This window comes from Scyliorhinus torazame, chromosome 15, assembly GCF_047496885.1.
Source record: "Scyliorhinus torazame isolate Kashiwa2021f chromosome 15, sScyTor2.1, whole genome shotgun sequence".
NCBI classification, from domain to species: Eukaryota; Metazoa; Chordata; class Chondrichthyes; order Carcharhiniformes; family Scyliorhinidae; genus Scyliorhinus; species Scyliorhinus torazame.
In genome coordinates, this window is record NC_092721.1 from 22,744,417 (window position 1) to 22,766,150 (window position 21,734).

Here is a 21,734-nt window from a genome sequence, read left to right on the forward strand (position 1 = left end):
CTCTACCCTGGGGAAAAGCCTCTGACTATCCACTCTGTCTATGCCCCTCATAATTTTGTAGACCTCTATCAGGTTTCCCCTCAACCTCCTTCGTTCCAGTGAGAACAAACCGAGTTTATTCAACCGCTCCTCATAGCTAATGCCCTCCATACCAGGCAACATTCTGATAAATCTGTGGCGACCAGAATTGAACACTATACTCCAAGTGTGGCCTAACTAAGGTTCTATACAGCTGCAACATGACTTGCCAATTCTTATACTCAATGCCCCGGCCAATGAAGGCAAGCATGCCGTATGCCTTCTTGACTACCTTCTCTATCTGTGTTGCCCCTTTCAATGACCTGTGGACCTGTACTCCTAGATCTCTTTGACTTTCAATACTCTTGAGGGTTCTACCATTCACTGTATATTCCCTACTTGCATTAGACCTTCCAAAATGCATTACCTCACATTTGTCCGGATTAAACTCCATCTGCCATCTCTCCGCCCAAGTCTCCAAACAATCTAAATCCTGCTGTATCCTCCGACAGTTCTCATCGCTATCCACAATTCCACCAACCTTTGTGTCGTCTGCAAACTTACTAATCAGACCAGTTACATTTTCCTCCAAATCATTTATATATACTACAAAGAGCAAAGGTCCCAGCACTGATCCCTGTGGAACACCACTGGTCACAGCCCTCCAATTAGAAAAGCATCCTTCCATTGCTACTCTCTGCCTTCTATGGCCTTGCCAGCTCACCCCTGATCCCGTGTGACTTCAACTTTTGTACTAGTCTACCATGAGGGACCTTGTCAAAGGCCTTACTGAAGTCCATATAGACAACATCCACTGCCCTACCTGCATCAATCATCTTAGTGACCTCCTCGAAAAACTCTATCAAGTTAGTGAGACACGACCTTCCCTTCACAAAACCGTGCTGCCTCTCACTAATACGTCCATTTGCTTCCAAATGGGAGTAGATCCTGTCTCGAAGAATTCTCTCCAGTAATTTCCCTACCACTGAAGTAAGGCTCACCGGCCTGTAGTTCCCGGGATTATCCTTGCTACCCTTCTTAAACAGAGGAACAACATTGGCTATTCTCCAGTCCTCCGGGACATCACCTGAACACAGCGAGGAGCCAAAGAATTCTGTCAAGGCCTCAGCAATTTCCTCTCCAGCCTCCTTCAGTATTCTGGGGTAGATCCCATCAGGCCCTGGGGACTTATCTACCTTAATATTTTTTAAGACACCCAACACCTCGTCTTTTTGGATCTCAATGTGACCCAGGCAATCTACACACCCTTCTCCAGACTCAACATCTACCAATTTCTTCTCTTTGGTGAATACTGATGCAAAGTATTCATTTAGTACCTCGCCCATTTCCTCTGGCTCCACACATAGATTCCCTTGCCTATCCTTCAGTGGGCCAACCCTTTCCCTGGCTACCCTCTTGCTTTTTATGTACGTGCAAAAAGCCTTGGGAATTTCCTTAACCCTATTTGCCAATGACTTTTCGTGACCCCTTCTAGCCCTCCTGACTCCTTGCTTCAGTTCCTTCCTACTTTCCTTATATTCCACGCAGGCTTCGTCTGTTCCCAGCCTTTTAGCCCTGACAAATGCCTCCTTTTTCTTTTTGACGAGGCCTACAATATCTCTCGTCATCCAAGGTTCCCGAAAATTGCCGTATTTATCCTTCTTCCTCACAGGAACATGCCGGTCCTGAATTCCTTTCAACTGCCACTTGAAAGCCTCCCACATGTCAGATGTTGATTTGCCCTCAAACATCCGCCCCCAATTTATGTTCTTCAGTTCCCGCCTAATATTGTTATAATTTGCCTTCCCCCAATTTAGCACATTCATCCTAGGACCACTCTTATCCTTGTCCACCAGTACTTTAAAACTTACTGAATTGTGGTCACTGTTACCGAAATGCTCCCCTACTGAAACATCTACCACCTGGCCGGGCTCATTCCCCAATACCAGGTCCAGTACCGCCCCTTCCCTAGTTGGACTGTCTACATATTGTTTTAAGAAGCCCTCCTGGATGCTCCTTACAAACTCCGCCCCGTCTAAGCCCCTGGCACTAAGTGAGTCCCAGTCAATATTGGGGAAGTTGAAGTCTCCCATCACCACAACCCTGTTGTTTTTACTCTTTTCCAAAATCTGTCTACCTATCTGCTCCTCTATCTCTCGCTGGCTGTTGGGAGACCTGTAGTAAACCCCCAACATTGTGACTGCACCCTTCTTATTCCTGATCTCTACCCATATAGCCTCACTGCCCTCTGAGGTGTCCTCCCGCTGTGATATTCTCCCGAACCAGTAGCGCAACTCCACCTCCCCTTTTACATCCCCCTCTATCCCGCCTGAAACATCTAAATCCTGGAACGTTTAGCTGCCAATCCTGCCCTTCCCTCAACCAGGTCTCTGTAATGGCAACAACATCATAGTTCCAAGTACTAATCCAAGCTCTAAGTTCATCTGCCTTACCCGTAATACTTCTTGCATTAAAACATATGCACTTCAGGCCACCAGACCCGCTGTGTTCAGCAACTTCTCCCTGTCTGCTCTGCCTCAGAGCCACACTGTCCCTATTCCCTAGTTCTCACTCAATGCTCTCCCCTTCTGACCAATTGCTCCCGTGCCCACCCCCCTGCCATACTAGTTTAAACCCTCCCGTGTGACACTAGCAAACCTCGCGGCCAGGATATTTATGCCTCTCCGGTTTAGATGCAACCCGTCCTTCTTATACAGGTCACACCTGCCCCGGAAGAGCTCCCAGTGGTCCAGTTAACGGAAACCCTCCCTCCTACACCAGCTGTTAAGCCACGTGTTTAGCTGCTCTATCTTCCTATTTCTAGCCTCACTGGCACGTGGCACAGGGGAGTAATCCCGAGATTACAGCCCTAGAGGTCCTGTCTTTTAACTTTCTGCCTAGCTCCCTGAACTCCTGCTGCAGGACCTCATGCCCCTTCCTGCCTATGTCGTTAGTACCATATTGTTGTTCTCACAAAGTATCATAAATTATCGCCAAAATAGCTTTCCAAGAGACTGCAAAATATCATGGAGATCTAAATCGATCTCTGATTTTAAAATGTAAGAATCCAAGATTCCTGCCGCCCTAAAGATTGCTCTAAATCGCCAGCACTTGGCTGAGTTGTCACCCTCACAATCTATTTGGCAGGACTGTTTGCAGATGTTTGTATATTAACAAAAGTATTGGGAGTTCTCTCAAGATGGGATGGTTATTTGCGATGATCTTGGTTGCCTTAAGGTGGAATTTAAGTTGAAGTAGGATATATAGTTTTGTTACTTGATACAGATCTTTAGTACGGTCACCCCTGTAATAGATCTGAAGTTGCCTTTATGGTGTAAAATGAGAGGAGCTAATGGTGAGTAATTGCTGCCGTGTGACTGTGCTCTCACAGCGAATTCATGGACACAGTATCAAGATGAAGAATGCATTGCTCTGCCCAGCCGCCTTGTGATTAAAATTCTTTAACGCTGCGAAGCTCATGTAAATTTTTTTGAGTGCTGTTTTATATTCTCCTTCCTTTCCCTCTTGACGTTAAATCATGCTGATTTTAGTCCCGTCAATGCTGGCTCTCATCGTTTATTTCAGCAAAGTGTGGTCCAATCTTCCATGTACACACTGAGGCCAATTGTGCTCCCTTGCTGCCACTCTTGTTGCAGTAGTTAGTTAATTGGGATGATTGGGAATCAAATCTGGATCATTCCATGTCTGGGCCCACTGCCACGTCTTTTAAAAATGATTCCAAGGTCATAATAGTTGTCAAAGGTGGCAGGAAAATGACTTGTGGATATCCAATTATGAAATTTTGTGAATTAGCTTGTACCGAGGGGCCATCAAATCAGAGTTTTCCAGTTGATATTGAATAATACTTTACACAGGGGAGGCCATTTGCCCCATTGTACCTGCTCTATGAAAGAGCTAGTGTTTTGTCCCGCATCCCTTACTGACGTACTGGGTAAATGTAATATCTTGTGTGTTCCTGAACCCCCGGTCATTCTCTGATCTATTTGATTAAGTTGCCTGCTTACTGCCGAGCAGGGACATAGAACATAGAACATACAGTGCAGAAGGAGGCCATTCGACCCATCAAGACTGCACCAACCCACTTCAGCCCTCGTTTCCACCCTATCCCCGTAACCCAATAACTCCTCCTAACCTTTTTGGTTTCTAAGGGCAATTTAGCATGGCCAATCCACCTAACCTGCACGTCTTTGGAATGTGGGAGGAAACCGGTGCACCCGGAGGAAACCCACGCAGTCACGGGGAGACTCCGCACAGCCAGTGACCCAGCGGGGAATTGAACCTGGGACCCTGGCGCTGTGAAACCACAGTGCTATCCACTTGTGTTACCGAGCTGCCCAGGGGGGTTATGTCCTTAGTTCAGAGATGGGGGCGAAAACTGAGATGGGGGAGAAAACAAGGGAGTGTTTGTGCTTTCTATGTTGCTATTCTGTCACACTATCCAAACACACTCCAGGATCGTGTTGTAAAATGTCCCAAGGTGCTTCATACAAGGAAGGGGTGGAACAATCAACATGCAGCCGGAAACACGAGCCGATAGAGCAGGGAAAACGGGTAGCATCCGAGGTGAATTGATGTTTGTGTAGGATTGAACCTGTTAGTGTGTTAGAAATAGTCTTGAGGTGACAAAAGCTTAGACAAAGATTTTGACTTCTAGTGGGGACCGAGCGAGAACCACATTTTGTATGTCAAAATAGACACTTCTGAGGCTCATTCATTTATGTACAATGCATTTTCCAGTTCCACTTCTACCTTAAAACTGTTAATATTTCTGTGACGTTCGCATCCATCCATGTGTAGTCCAAATTAAGCAGCGTCGTTAATTAGGGCATGTACGGCAAATGCAGCATGGTGGCACAGTGGTTAGCACTGCTGCCTCACAGAGCCAGGGACGCGGGTTCAATTCTGGCCTCTGCTGACTCTCTGGAGTTTGCGCTTTCTCCCTGTGTCTGCGTGGGTTTCCTTTGGCGGCTGCGGTTTCCTCCCACAGTCCGAAAAAGTGCAGGTTAGGTGGATTGGCCATGATAAATTGCTCTTTAATGTCCAAAAATGTGTAGGCCAGGTGGGGTGTTATGGGGTTACAGGGATATAGCAGGGGGTCGTGGGCCTAGGTAAGGTGTTCTTTCAGAGGGTCGGTGCAGACTTGACGGGACGAATGGCCACATCCTGCACTTGGAATTCCATGATTTAAGAGTACATTCCTGTAAAATACTTGATCTTAAACATTTTCACTATTTGCCAATCTGTCTTTCAACAAAAGAGTAATTGTGTTGAACTTGTTTGCCATTGTATTAACTCTGAAGCACAAACTGTGTTAATGTGTTTGGATACTGTAGAAAGGCTATCAGTACATTGATACACCAATCTGTAATTGTGGGCTCACCACTATGATTATCTTGTCAGGCAACTCTCGATCTATGAACATACATATTTACTCCACAAACTCTTTTCATTACCTTTTGAGATTTTAGTACAGAAGCTAGGGGCGGCACAGCAATTAGCACTGCTGCCTCACAGCTCCAGGGACCCGGGTTCGATTCCGGCCTCGGGTCACTATCTGCATGGAGTTTGCACGTACTCCCCATGTCTGCGTGGGTTTCCTCCGGGTGCTCCGGTTTCCTCCCACAGTCCAAAGATGTGCGGGTTAGGTGGATTAGCCATGCTAAATTGTCCCTTGGCGTCAAAACGGTTAATGGGGTTACGGGGATTGGGGGGGGGTTGGGGTAAGTAGGATGCACTTTCCAGGGGCTGGTGCAGACTCGATGGGTCGAATGGCCTGTCTTTTCTTTTCTTCGTAAGGCAGTATTTAATTTATTAAGTAACAGTAGGTATGACATAACGTTGCTAATTGTGTAAAGTCTATCTTCAATATAAAACACCTCTGCATAAAGATACACTTTCATAGACTTTGTTAATGAACACGAGGGGTATTTATTCATACCGTTGCATCCTCAACTCCCAAGATGTGTCTGCCGAGGAGCCTTTCTCAGCATGGGGTGATTCCCCGCTGTGTCCCGATTGGCTCCTGCATATACCTAATTGGCACTGCATAATCATTTCCCCTCGGTAACTCAAACCTCTCCACAGCTCGTCCAGCACACTTCCCCTCTGAGAAAATATCCCTAACCAGCTCCAGCCCTACCTCCCTCCGTTTCCCATCTATACCCCCTGGCTTAAACCTGTGGCTCCCACACAGTGGCGTCAACACTGATGTTTCATCCATCTTATAATGCCTCCTCAACGGTTCCATATCCTAATAGTCGACCCCTCCCCCACCCCCAACCACAAACGCCTCACCGTTTCAACATTTGCAGCCCAGTAATAATACGTCCGGTGTGGGAGTGCCCTCTTGAAATCCCCTTAACCTCTTCCGCTAATACTGTCAAGTTCCACCTGTGCACCGTGGCCCACCCATTCTTTACCTGGTTCCCAAATACGTGAACCGCGCTCTTGCCACCTTAAATGGTAGTGCCCCCAGGTTGGCCGCTGCTGCATTCACCGGAAACACCTCGCTCTTCCCTACCTTCAACTTGTACCGGGAGAAGACCCCAAATCTCTCAAACAGGCCCATCATTCTGCCCATGCACTCCAGCAGCTCCGATATAAACAACAACCGGTCATCTGCATACAGCGACACCTGGTGCTCCCTTAAACCCCCCCGCCCCCCCCCCCCCCCCCCCCCCCCCCCCCCCCCCCCCCCGCTCTCATGATCCCTCGTCACTCAGCTGATTCCCGAAGGGCCATCGCCAAGGGCTCAATCGCCAGTGCGAGTAACAACGGTGACAGATCCGCTGTGGAAATACCCTGAACTAGTCTCATTTGTACACACACTTGCCACTGGGGATGCATACAAAAGTCAAACCCACGCCACAAGCTTCGACCCAAACCCAAACCTACCCAGAATTTCAAACCGATATCTCCAAGCTACCTGGTCAAAAAGCCTTCTCCGCACTATAACCTCCAGTGCCCGCACCCCGAACTATATTCAGCCGCCTCGTAATGTTACTTGAGAGCTGCCTTCCCTTCATAAAACCTGTTTGATCTTCAAGGACCACCTCTGGCACACAATCCTTCAACTTCCAGGCCAAAACCGTCGCCGTTTGCTTCTGTGTTCAACAAAGAAATGGGCCTGTGGGACGCACACTCCAGTGGGTCCTTCCCCTTCTTCAGGATCAACAAAATTGACGCCTGTGAGAATAACGATTGCTTATTGTTACAAATAGGCTTCAATGAAGTTACTGTGAAAAGCCCATAGTTGCCACATTCTGGCGCTTGTTCGGGGAGGCCGGAACGGGAATTGAACCTGCGCTGCTGGTCTTGTTCTGCATTACAAGCTAGCTGTTTAGTCCACTGTGCTAAACCAGCCTCGTATGTTGCTGGCAACAGCCCCCCCCCCCCCCAACCCCCCCCATTCCACTGCCTCACTGAACATTCCCACCAACTGGGGGAGCCGTCTCTGTCACAAACTGCTTATAAAACTCTGCCGGAAAGCCATCCGGCTCCGGTGCCTTCCCCGACTGCATCCTCTTGATACAATCCATCACCTACCTTAGCCCCAATGACTCCTCCAGTGCCTGCCTCTTCCCGTCTTGCAACTCTGGGAATTCCAACCCATCAGGAAACATCCCCATACTGCCGCCTCTCCAACTGGCTCAGCCATATACAATTTCTCGTAGAACCCCCTGAACACGTCATTTATCTTTCGCGGCTCCGACACCAACTCCCCCCTTCTCCACCTTTATCTACAAAATATCCCTAGACGCTGCCTGCCTCCGCAACTGGTGGGCCAATATACAGCTCACCTTCTCTCCATACTTGTACTGCATCCCTCACTCCCTCCGCAGCTGCTCCACTGCCTTGCCCATCATCAACCGATCAAACTGCCCCTGCAAAACTTCCTTTCCGCCAACAACTCCTTCGTGGGGCCGGCGAGTATCTTCTATTTACCTCAGCCACCGGTGCTCCTCCCGCCTCCTGCTATCCCCATGCGCCTCAAAGAAAATAATCTCACCATGGACCAAGACCTTCAAAACGTCCCAAAACATGGCCACCGACACTTCACCATTCTGATTAAGCTCCGCATAATTCCCAATTGCCACTCTAGCTTTCTCACAAAACGCCTTGTCCGCTAGAAATTCTGACCCCCAACCTGCACCCCAGCCTTTGCACCTATCCCAAACTAAGCCTCACATCCAACCGTGCGGCGCGTGATCCACAATCATAATTCCCGCATATTCGACCCCTATCATCCCCATTAGCAGTGCCCAATTTACATGAAAATGTTAATCCTGGAGTAGACCCTATAAACATGCGAGAAGAAGGAATACTCCCTTTCTCTTGGGTTCCTAAACCTCCACGGATCTTACATCCCCATTCTTTCTATAAGCCTTCCCAGCTCTTTCGCCATTCTTGGCCTTCCCATCGACTTGGGGCTCAACCTCTCCACCTTCGGCTCCTTAACACAGTTAAAATCCCCTCCCATTATTGACTGGTGCGAATCTAAGTCCGTAATCACCCCAGTAACCGTTTTACAACCCCAGCATTAGTCTCATTAGTATATAAGTGAATGTTAGAGTCAGGTGACCACAGACTGACTGGAGAGTTGGGAGAGAGAGGTTGCTTGTGCATGTTAATACTGTTATTCATCTGTTGTTTTGTACATAGTTGACCCACTTATAGCTTTACCTACAAGTGTTCTTGTAATATAAATCAGGCAAGAACATTACACTCTTCGCTGATCTGTTTAGCCAGCGGACATTCCATGTCATTCCCTTCGGCTCTGCCTCGCCCTAACCTACTCTGAACCGGGCCCATCCAAAATGCAACCCCCCCCACCCCCCCTCCGATGTTCAGCCTCCATATCTGCCACATTGCATTTCCACAGCCACCTCACCCCCCCGGCGAAACTGGCCAACCATCGTGGCTTCCTGCCCCACCAGACTCCCGTTCACTGGCACTGCTTGCTAACATGGCAACCCCCCCGCCCCTCTCCCTACTAACCCCACCTTAGCCTGTGCGACAGGACCCCAACCTCCTTTTAAAAAAAAAACACCATCAAAACCGTCAACACAAAACAAAGGGCCCCATAGAACACACCTCTTGCATGAAAAAATACGGAAAAAAACCCTCAAACAACCTTAAAAAAACCAAAAGATGGGGAGCAGGCAAGTGATGACCGTCCCCACCCCCCCTACAAACTTTACAAAAAAGTATCCGATCAGATCCATAGCAAATCACAACTTTCACCGACTTAATTCCTCCATCCCATACCACCCCTCCGCGCTCTCTCAGCTTATGGTCTCTGCTAAAGTAATTTGCCTCCTCCAGCATCTCAGTAATATCCCCGTCCAACATGAGTTACCCAGAGTCTGGCCGGGTTCGACACCCCAAATCAAACCTGTCATCTGTACAACACTGCCTTGGCCTTGTTGAAACCGGGTTGCCTTTTTGCCAGCTCCGTGCCAACGTACTGGTAGATCCGGATTCAATTACCCTCCATTCACAGACTCGCTTCGCCCTGGCCCACCACAGGATCTTCTCTTTGTCCAAAAACCTGTGCACCCGCACATCACCGTCCGCGGCGACTACCCTGCCCTAGTCTTCTGCCGCAAGGACCTATGGGCCCGGTCCACCTCTGGGGCCTTTTTCCAACACCACCTCCTCCACCAACCTGGCCAACATCCTCAAAACATGTTTTGTTGCGCTCGTTCCCTCCACTCCCTCTGGCAGACCCACAATCCGTAAGTTCTGACGTCTATAACCTGTCCTCCCACTCCTCCACCTCCGACCGCCGCGACTTTCACAGATCCCCCAGTATCCCCACCTCTCCCTCCAAAGACCCGATCTGGTCACTCTCGTCTGCCACAATCTTTTCCACCTCCTGGATCGTCGGCACCTGTGCTTCGAGGCACTTTCCCACCCGATCCAGAGATCCGGGAAGAGTTGTGCCACTGCTCCCTCAATCGCCTTCGACCAGTCACTCTGCATCCCCTTCCTCTGCTGCCGAGATTCCTCCTCGAAGCTCAGCAATTGCTCCATGTGAGGCTTTCCTGCCGATGACGACCCTCCCCCTCCGCCGTTTTCACAATTGGTGCTGCGCCACAGGTCTCCTCCAACTCCTTAGCCAGGTCCTCCAAAGTCTTCTGCTAGGTCTGGTAGCCAGTAAACATGCCAATCCAGAGGAGAACTTCTTCCCTCCCACTGTCGCTCCACTTTTCTGTCGAATCCACCCAAAACACAGGTGGAAAAGGCCTAAACCAACACCTTTGAGCCGGAGCCGCCTTGTGTGCGATCACGCACTCCATGGCTGCCACCGGGAGTCCTCCGTGTAAGAGCATTCTTACTCTCTGGCCAGTTTTGTGTATCACTTGCATAAAATCTTGGATGGAATTATAAGTTGAAAAGAAAAACTGCTCACTACAGATTGAAGTATTAGTGAGCAGCATTTAGAACATAGAACATAAGAGTGCAGAAGGAGGCTATTTGGGCCATCGAGTCTACACCGACCCACTTATGCCCTCACAGGGCAGCACGGTGGCACAAGTGGATGGCACTGTGGCTTTACAGCGCCCAGGGTCCCAGGTTTGATTCCCCGCTAGGTCACTGTCTGTGCAGAGTCTGCACATTCTCCCCGTGTCTGCGTGGGTTTCCTCCGGGTGCTCCGGTTTCCTCCCTGTGAAGCCACAGTGCTATCCACTTGTGCTGCCGTGCTGTTGTGACAGTGAAGTCAATATGCACACCATCAATCTCACGCTCACGCTCACTCTCACTTCTCTCTCTCTCTCTCTCTCTCTCTCTCCAACACACACACATACTCCCCCTCTCTCTCTCTCTCTCTCTCTCTCACACACACACACACACACACACACACTCTCTCTCTCTCTCTCTCAATTTCTCACTTTCACTCTCTGCCAGCAGGCGGTGCCATTCCTGTAGGGGGGAACAGTTATTGTCACATTTCCAGAGTTGTACTATAATGTGGTTGTTTACCAGATGGGGAATGCTAACAATTGTGCAGTTGGTGAAGACCTATTAGTTACAGACGTCACTTGCTTTATACTGACTTTTGAAAACATGTTGGGCAGTTACCTGTGTTTAATAGGTAGAAAGGGGGGCCCCTGTACTTTTGTGTGTGTGTGTCTATTAGTGACCGATGGCATTGGTGTCCACCTTTTCTTCCAAACTCTTGGAAATGGCCTGACTTTGACCAATACTTGAAAGACTTGAACATTCACATTCACCCTGCCCTTCTGGTTCTTGGCCAACATTTTTGTAGTACAGCGGTAAACCGCAGGGTTTCACGGTTAGTAATTTGGCAAAGGCAACTTGTTTTTCTCTCCCCTTTTCTGAATGTAAACACACCTGCATGTGCCGTTTGTTGATTTGCATCTTTATGCTCTGCAATTAAAAACAGGCTGCGAAATGGGTTATTGGCGAGATGGGGGGTATTCAACACAAAAGAGAAAATCAGCCAGAGTTTTGCCCTGTTACCTTCTCGCAACTGGAGCTAAGGCGACCTTTTGCGAGTTGTTGTGCAAACATCCTCTGCTGTGCTCTTTCAGATTGCAGAGTGCTGTGGAATGAGCAGCTTTCGTGTTCCACCCCTGCCCCTGGTTCCATGCGTGCTGACAGGTGTGCCTTGACTCGGCGATACCACATTAAGCTGTGAGTCAGGAGGTCATGAGTTCAGGAGATTTGAGATCAGTATATTGGCTATCACTTTACTTGAGGAATGAGACAGTGCTGCACCGCCCAGATGAGACATCAAAACAAACGCATGTTTACTCTCTCGGGTGGACTATTCAAATGTGGGGGCTGGGGGGAGGGCGGCGGATGGCGAGGAAAAGCTTGCCTAGTGTCCTGACCAATGCCATATCATTAATAAAAAATATTTTAATTCCAAACATACGCAATACACAATCAGGAACGGCCTCCACCGCAACTCGGAGCCCTCTCTGACCCCCTCAGAGAGAATGTAATCATCTCCAGCTGAAGAAAGTCGGACAAGTCCCCCAGCCAAGCCGCCACCCCCGATGGCTTATCCCACCTCCAATTCAAAAATAATTGGGCACTCAAAATGTATACAAGAAAAATAAAAGGAAAGTTGTTGACAATGAAGGGGGAGGCGTGTTATGTATTCAAATAACATTGTTTTGCCAGTGAAATGTCATGTGGACATGTCGTGACATCAGGATTTGGAAAGTCCACCATCTTGCCCAAATCTCTTCATAAATCCTGCACTGTTTTTACAAACTTGCGTGACACCTCTACATTATCTCTTTGCGACAAGCAGCAAAATATAACTTTATCTCTACACAAGCATCTCTAAAGCAGGTGATATCACCATTTATTTCACCACTGATCATGGGAGCCTGCTGTGTACAAATTACCTGCCATGTATTGTACATGCACTTCAAAAATTATTTTACTGGCTGAAGTGAGATAAGTTCGTTCTTTTGACCATCTTCTTAACACGTCTTCAACCCCTGTAGACGATACATCTTTTACTTGCCTCCTTCCATGGTGAAACATAGACAAGAGTTGACTTGTGATTTCCCCTGGAGAACACCACAGATGATCTAGATCCGTAATGGGCAACCTGGGCTAGCGAGTGGGCCGCAAGATTGAAAACGGGCCTGTTCATTAACCATTGCCCTGTGAATAAGATTAAATACATTTAACACACGTCAAAAGTTTCATAATGAGGTATAGAAAATGCTTAATCATAATATTAATAGAACTGTCGCCAGCTTCAAATGTTAAAACCAAAAAATTATGCTTCCGTGTTGCCTGCAGTCAGCACACGACTCGCTTCACGTGCCTTTGCTTTGCACGTGCATCACTTCAGTCATGCCGATGTCCAGTGGAATCTGGCACATGATCAACAGTCAGCAAAGTGGCTTGTAGGCCGCACCTTGATGGGCCGCATGTGGTCCACGAGCTGCATGTTGTCCACCACTGATGTCGATTCTGTACTTTCTCAATGTCCACATTTTCCGGTAAGGATCACTGGATGACAGTTGGTAACCGTTGATCAAAATTAATTTCATTTGTTTACTTATTTGCTCTTCCATGTTCAGAAGGCCCAAGAGTAAATTATGTTGACAAGCCTTTTAGCTTGGTATCCTGTTGGTTATGTTGCAGCCTGATACAGACTGTCGGGGACTTTATTTAACTTGATACGTGTTGGCCATTTCTGCAGCAAAACCTGTCAAAAATCGAAACCTTCCAAACAATGCCAGCTCCACAAAGGAACATCTGAGCTGAGTGGATTCCCAAAGGCTAAGATACCCTGGAGGTGAAGTTGTACAATACATGTAACATTATAAAATAATGCCTTGGAGGCTTGTTCCGTGCCTGAATGTTTTTGTGGACTAAAATATTGTGCTCTTGAATAATATTAGATTTGATTATGTCCACACAGATACTGGAAGCTGTAAAATGACCCTGTAATTCGGTGGCACAGTGGTTAGCACTGCTGCCTCAAGGCGCTGAGGACCCGGGTTCGATCCCGGGCCCCTGTCACTGTTCGTGTTGGCTGATGTGTTAGGCAGGTCGGTTCGGTGTGGACTGCACTCGATGCAGCGATGCGAGAAACAGACCTCCAACACTGTAGAAGATCCAACACGGTTTTATTGAACGGAATGAACTGACATTCATATTTAACTGTGGGTCGACACTATACTGAACTGACTGGAGACCTTGCACTAGCCTGACCAGACTTACTAACTACCGCATGGTGTTTGCACTGTGCTAGCTCGTGGACTCTGACTGTCTCAGTGGCTGGGTCCCGAGAGAGCGGGAAACCTCGTGCCCTCTGGCTTTATAGTGGGGCTGTCCTGTCTGGTGATTGGCTGCACTGTGCTGTGTGCTGACTGGTCATCCTGTGTGTCAATCACTGCCTGTCTGCACTTCATTATATACATGAGTGGATACTATGACATTGGGTTTGCACCTTCTCCCCGTGTCTGCGTGGGACTCACCCCCACAACCCAAAGATGTGCAGGGTCGGTAATTGACCTTGCTAAATTGCCCCTTAATTGGAAAAATTGAAGAAAATTGCCCTGTAATGAATCATTAATAATTTGACTTATACTAAGACTTGTCGGCAAACCCTGAGTAGCACTTTGGTTGAGATTAGTTAATTTAGCAACAGGTTGAAGATTGAATCTGAAACTTTGGTTCATAACTCTAACTCACTGGACAAACGTTGCTGACTTGCACTTTGTAATTGAAAATAAAACTTTTGCTCATGAGTCAGATATGCAAGTAACCATGTGGTTGACGACCAAATCAACTTGCAATTAGGTAGTGCAACAAAATAATCCAAGCTGATTCATCGAGATATTCTAAAATAAAACATGACACCCAATCATGTAACGGCAGACCGTTGAGGGTTCGGTCAAAGAAGAACATCTTAAATGAGCAAATTGATAGCCGGAGGAAATTCTGGAGCTCTGAGCCCAGGCAGTCGGAGGCACAAATGAAGGTTTCAGACGAGCTGAGGTCGGGAACAAAGCAGAGATGTTATGCAGTTGGAAATAGGCGATCCTGGCGATGTTGTGGATATGTGATTGGTACCTTATCTCTGGGTGAAATGGGGGGGGAGGGGGGGGGGGGAGGGAGATGTGGCACAGTGGTTAGCATTGGGACTGCGGCGCTGAGGACCCGGGTTCGAATCCTGGCCCTGGGTCGCTGTCCGTGTGGAGTTTGCACATTCTCCCCCATGTCTGCGTGAGTTTCACCCCCACAAACCAAAGATGGGCTGGTTAGCTGGATTGGCTACGCTAAATTGCCCCTCAATTGGAAAAAAATATAATTGGGTACTCGTAAAAATTTTTTTTAAATCTCTGGGTGAAATGTGCGCACAGAATTGTGAACAGTCTTCTTTGGACTCTGGCAGTTGCCCATGGAATGGATGGTACTGGCGGCTAGGGACAACTTTTTTTTTGTAATGGGGAGCAAAGACAATAGGCGCGATTGAACGGCCTTGTTGCGCCCGACTCTGTGACGCGACAAGGCTGTTAAATCTTAGAGGCCTCTTGCGAGATTTACGATGCTCGGAATGTCTCGTGAGATGTTGCGATCTGGATCTCGCCCTCAGGATCCAGATGCACATATTTAAGTGAGCCAGTCGTGCAGGAAGTGAGGTAAGTGCGGTCTCGCTGGGAAGTTCCCGACCGAGACCAGAAAAAGTGTCTCGTTTGACAGCAGGGTCATTCTCTGCACTCCAGGTTGGGTAATCATTGGTTTAGTGGAAAAATGATTGAAGGAGCTCTTGGACAAGATGAACTTGCATGAGGGGGTGGGGGGGGGGGGGGCATGAAGGGAGATGGTGGAGCAACTCGAGACAGGTGGGAGGTTAGAACCCAGGAAGTGGAACTGATTGGGTGGTCTCAATCTTGGTGACAAAGAATTTCATGAATTTCTCACACTTCTCGATGGTGGTGAAAAGGGGAATTTGTGAAGATGGTTTGCAGTAGGGAAAATAAACCGAGTTATCATTGCATTCCAAGATGATCTAGGAATAGTGAACAGTCTTAGCTGATTAGCATAGACAAAAGGACATGACCTATTTTTACAATGTGCAAAACTATTTGACTCTGGTTTTTGCTTTGAGTGAAAAGTATAAGTCTTGTTTTCAAGAAGATTTGGAGCATGTTTGTGTGGTTGCTTCTGGGTGTGTGCTGGTATGTATAATGACTTCTAATAGCCGACATGTTTTGAGCTCGCTGAAATCCTGCATTGTATGCATTTTGTAAAGTACCCTTCAGACAGGAGTAATAAGAGTGTTATATTTTTCATCAAATATTCCTCCTTAACCTGTATTGCAGTCTTACTGCATTGTGGAACCAGATACAGTTTGGCACTTGATTTGTCATTCATTCAATGTTTGAAACCTTTTCCTGCTATAAACCTTTATTGTTATTGTATCCTAGGATTGCATGACTTGAACTGACAAATATTTAACTGACGTGAGCTGTCTTCGCTTTCTTTTGTAGGTGGTCACTGGAAAGAGTTTTGGCAACAAAGATTTTCGATCAGCACTGGAAGATGGAGTCTTGCTTTGCGAGTATGTAACAGAGTATTGTGTGCATGCAGTAATGGCTTTGCTTTAGTTCTCTTGCGGGGGTGGTGCAGAATGAAGGGTTAAATGAGACGCTGGGGATGCTCTGGCAATGTAAAATTTGTTACGACACCCTGGGCGAATGCGAGGTCAATTTCAGCCCCACAGGCTCAGAAATCCCCAAATAAGTGAATTAACCAATAATGTGTGTAAAGTTGGTGGTAACTTTGGCCCTCGACAGCTCCGATGACTTACAGGCAGCAGATTTGTTAGTAAAACACAAATGAACGGTTTTATTTAAAGCAAGAGAAAAGTTAAACATGTAATAGTGATAATAGAACAATGGCCTGCTAATCTAATTACTCCCCAACCACTGTCCCACCCACCATCCACACACACAGACTGATGCACAGTGGGGGAGGGAAAGATCAAAATAATGGGGATTAAAAGGGCGTGAGAGATGAGTATCTCCTCTGCTGAGGTCGTGGTCTTTGTAGTCAGTGATTTTCTCGGGTTGCATCAGACCATCTAGTTTGTGACTGCAATTAGAATCCGCAGGCTGTAGAATTTCCTCTGGGAAGTCACTTTCACTTGACTTGCCTCCGCCAGATTAGCTCTGTCTCTCTGAGACAATTTTAGAATTTTCTGCCTGAGAATTTAAAATATATTTTTCTGTTCACTCCGCCTCTTGAACACTTGTCTGGCCTTTGTGCAGGTTTTCATAGAGGTTCATAGAATTTACAATGCAGAAGGAGGCCATTCAGCCCATCGAACCTGCACCAATCCTTGGGAAGAGCACTCTACCCAAGCCCAGACCTCCACCCTGTCCCCGTAACCCAGTAACCCCACCTAATGATACTTAGGACAATTTAGCATAGACAATGCACCTAACCTGCACAACTTTAGACTGTGGGAGGCAACCGGAGCACCCAGAAGAAACCCATGGGGAGAACGTGCAAACTCTGCACAGACAGTGACCCTAGCCAGGAATCGAACCTGGGACCCTGGAGCCTTGAGGCAACTTTGCTAACCACTGTGCTACCGTGCTGCTGCGGTTTTCTGGCTGCAGGGTGGAAAGAAAGGTTTAAAAAATTATATATTTCTTCCAGACCTTTACAGGTCTCAGGAGAGAGCTTTCAGCACTGTGCCTCCCTCAGCCTTTCAACCAGAGGTTGGGTTTTCTTAGACCTGGCCTCAAAGACCACTGACAGTCTTAATCAGAAGTTAAACGCCAGCCTTAGCTGATAGAGTCCCCACCTGTTCTCTCCTGGGCTTGAGCAGAACTGACCCAAAATGGAGTATGCCGTCGCCTTTCCAGAAGCTTCTGAAGCACTCTACCAATCACAATCTAGTACGGAATAAGTCCTGGAATTACAGAAGGGTTGATTGGCTGCCAGCCACGTCCATCAAAATTACTGGACCCTGCCAAATAGCACACTGGACCGAGGGAGTCCTTGGACCAGTCTGAATAGCTTCTTGTCCGGGGGGGTGGGGGTGTTTCAGTAATCATCCAGATACAAAAGTTAAAAGCACAGTCTGCAGAATTGTAGCAGCCAGCAACACCGAACATAAAGGGATTACACAGGAAAGCGAGCTTCAAACTTGAGGATCTTTACACATTAAACACAATTCAATGCTCACTCTGGGTTGACTTAATACGTTATTCAGAGAATCCATAAGTATTTGAGAGCACTGCAAGACCAGACAACCTAACTTGTTCAAAAGAACAGAGAAGGTATACATTTCACTGGGAGTTGGAAATCTCTCAAAATGGCTACAAAGTGGTCTTACAAATGAGGAATACGATGCGTAAAGTGGCCTACATGGTTTATTTATTTGTGGGCTACATGGTTTATTTTTTAATGGGTTGATGTCTACTAGTGCTCCACTGCACACTTACAAGTCCCCACCTCCAGCTTTGGTTCTTGCTACCACTCTGGTTTAGATAATTAACTGTGACTCTACAAACAGGAATTCCTTTGCCTGTATTTCTCAATAGCTTAATGTGGGTGTCATGATGTACAGGCACACACACAATGATATACAGGTAGCCACAGACAAGCAGCTAATGGACACAGAGAACAGGACATGACCAATAAGCAGGCAGGACACTCAGGGGTGGAATCAGACTATAAAAGACACGAGGCACTCACACTCCCACCTCTTTCCACTGATGAACATCTTGAGAATCAGTCAAGGATGTTGTTACAATCTCACACCTCCACCACGTGGCTAAGAGCTAGTCTGGTTCAGTCAGACAGAGTAACCGCACTTAAGTTAGCAGAGAGTCGAACTCACAGAGAACTGTGCTAACTGTGCTATTAGTTCAATAAACCTGATTGAACTAACTTCAAGGTCTGGAGTATCTTTTTAATCTAAGCTCCAACCAGTTGCAGCCAGTGTTATACCAGTGTACCTAACACGACATGATACCAGGTGACTACTAATTTAAGGTGGCTTACCTCAGTCCGTTCTGAGACGACCAGCAACTGTATCCCGGCCCCATGGAGAAGTTGAACTTCGAGTTTGATGGTTGCGTGTTTCAAGGGGGAGGGGAAAAGAGGAATGTATCACAAATTGACCATGTGCAACATGATCACTTGCTGCGACTGATACATTTATATCTCATGCTAAACACGGAGGAAACATTTGCTTATGGAAATCAATCTAATTAATACCAGGCCTTAAAGTTTTTCCAATGTAAATTCAATGTGTAGTGTTGAAAAGTCTTGGCCCGTTAAGAACGGCCAACGAACATGATTGCATGAATTTTGTGTTCCCAAATTTGGGAATATTTGAAGGTACAGGAGTGGGAAACACTCTGTCCATCTGCGTGGTCTCGGACACAAAGACCTCTGAATCAGTCACTCTCCCTTCATTTATTCTTTACTGCCTTACTCCTTAGGAAGTTCATTTAACTTAATTATACTTTGGCAGTCTTGTGCTCTGGGTCAGAAGCCCCTGGTTCACGACCCACTCTCAGGATTGGTAGCCAGGGCAGGCATGTGCATAACCAGGTCAGTCAGGTTGATTGTCAGCCTGCAAACCATCCCAATTCACCAGATCGCAGGGGGAAAGAGCGGGAGCATTTTACGGTCAGCCATGCCGCAGAACGCCATGGCAAATCCTTGCAGTACTTTGCCAAGCATAATCAGCGACCAACTCCATGGAGGTCCATGGTCGGCAAGCCCTCTTAAGGGAATGGCTGAAGGAGGGAGGAGGAGTTATCCTTTGTATAAATACTTAAATCAGAACTGAATAGTATTCATAGAGTGGTTTATGTTTTCTCCATGGGCAGCACATGAGAGCGTTGTGCTATGTGCCCATCTCTCTTTCACTGCACTCTCCACGCACAAGTTCAGGATGCAAAGTATCAGTCATGTTGTTGTCCCAGTTGGGCCCTTCAGGGCCAAAAGCTGACATCTTCATAATCAAACATGGCATTGCATACTGCATGGCACATTCACCAATTGGAGGACCACTTTGCACTCTTAAGTGCAGCTGCATATTACATAAATTGAAGACCCTTTTATTGATCAAGATAACACACACATTTGAATAAAAATCAGTTTTATTGACTTCTCCACAGTGTAAGGACCCTTCCTGTTGATTCGCTTATTTCCCATTTCTTCTACGTTGCCGTTACCATTTTTGATCCATGGATGTTTAATGGGCATGTGCCTTGAGGTTGAGCAGAGGAAGTGAGGAACTCAAAAGTTGCAAAAAAATACTCAGTGCTATGGAGATTTAGCTTTTGAACAGCAGAACTCCGACTTTCTGGCACCCAAGAGATTGGAGAGATTCATTTTGATTGGTTGGCTGGTGGCCAATGGGTAGGCCAAAGACCTCATTCTGCCCGGCGATAGACAGTGATTGGGTTCAGCCAGGTGGGGTTTTTTTTCAGAGAACCCAGGTGTCCGAAAGGTCCTGTTTCTCCAAAAAGACTTCCTGCCTGCTGTTTTTGAGAATTCTTGAGATCCTGATGAATCTACAGTGTAAACCTTATAGCCTGAAAGCAAAGACCTCACCCAACTGGAAGCCTAGACTGAATAAAGGTGGAAGACGTACATCTGAAACAGACTTTTTTATCCTTTTACTTTTCATAGTATTTTCCTTTACACCCCTCTTTCACCTCTGTATTTGTCTGTCTTGTGTGTGCGGGGTGAGTTCAAGAGGAAGGTTTGGGCATTAGATAATAGTTAACCAGTTGTATTTGCTACCTATTTAATTATAGTTATTAATAACATTTAACTGTTTAAATGTATAAACCTGTAGTTATAGGGCAGACTTTGGGTGTTTTCTAAAAATTAATAGTTAATTTCAATTGTATTTATCATAGAATTATCATAGAATTCATATAGTGCAGAAGGAGGCCATTCGGCCCATCGAATCCACACCTTCACCCTATCCCAGTGACCCCGCCTAACCTTTTTGACACTAAGGGGCAATTTAGCATGACCAATCTACCTAACCTACACATCTTTGGATTGTGGGAGGAAAGCAGAGAACCTGTAGGAAACCTACGCAGACACGGGGACAATGTGCAAACTCCACACAGTCACCTGAGGCTGGAATTGAACCTAGGACTCTGGAGATGTCAGGCAGCAGTGATAACCGCTGTGCCACCCAAATCAAATTGTGTTGCGACTCCGGGTCAAGTGGGGCTGGAATTGACCGCACACTAGCCCAGGGTGTCTTAACAACAGACTTGCATGTAGTCCATCAAAAAGTAGAGCTCATTTAAATAGCAATACCCAATATGGTTAAACCTGGACTATTTATATGGGTGTTGTTTTTGTTAGATGACTGGTGTAAATCAGTTTAGAATCATAGAATTTACAGTGCAGAAGGAGGCCCATCGAGTCTGCACCGGCCCTTACAAAGAGCACCCTACTGAAGCCCACTTATCTACCCTACCCCCATAACTCAGTAACCCCCACTTAACATTTTTTGGACACTAAGGGCAATTTAGCATGGCCAATCCACCTAACCTGCACATCTTTGGACTGTGGGAGGAAACCGGAGCACCCGGAGGAAACCCACACAGACATGGGGAGAGCGTGCAAACTCCGCACAGACAGTGACCCTGCCGGGAATAGAACCTGGAGCTTTGAAGCAACTGTGCTAACCACTAAGCTACTGTGCCACCCACGGTTTTGATGTACCAATGCTCATCCTGGATTGAGTAACCCAAATAGAAGCGCCAACAATTATTTGGCATATAGTTATCGCCTCTGGCCCCTGAAGTGAGAAATGTGTTGCACTCAGTTACACCAAGCAGCAGTATATGCAGTATAGTGAATGGATGGGTGTAAACCTCACCATGAGTTACCGGATGTCCAAGAGTTCTGGCTAAATTGTGCATTGCATTCCAGAATATTGGATGCACAAGGTGGAGTTGTTTGATTTGTTCTTGGGGATATTTACTCAAATGTTTTAAATTGACCAAATTTCTTCGTGTCCCTTCCCAAATCCCTGCCTCCTCTTCTGCAATTCCAAGGTTGAACCTCCCGTGTTTCTGCTCCTGTCACAGTGCCACAACTGCTGCACCAAAGTTTGTTTCATCGTGTGGCAACTTCATTATGAAGCAGGAAGTAGCAACTGGAAGCAAAATCCTCCCATTGCAAAATAA

General features: G+C 46.9%; 1 protein-coding gene across 5 annotated transcripts in view; it reads left to right on the forward strand.

Moving 5' to 3' along the window:
* lmo7a (LIM domain 7a) overlaps positions 1-21,734 on the forward strand; it is a 257,694-nt gene that overhangs the window by 41,861 nt on the left and 194,099 nt on the right. For all 5 annotated transcript variants that reach the window (XM_072476155.1, XM_072476159.1, XM_072476160.1 and 2 more), the window contains exon 3: positions 16,038-16,108. In XM_072476155.1, coding sequence (XP_072332256.1) covers positions 16,038-16,108 — 71 coding nt within the window. The remainder of the gene's footprint in view (positions 1-16,037; positions 16,109-21,734) is intronic.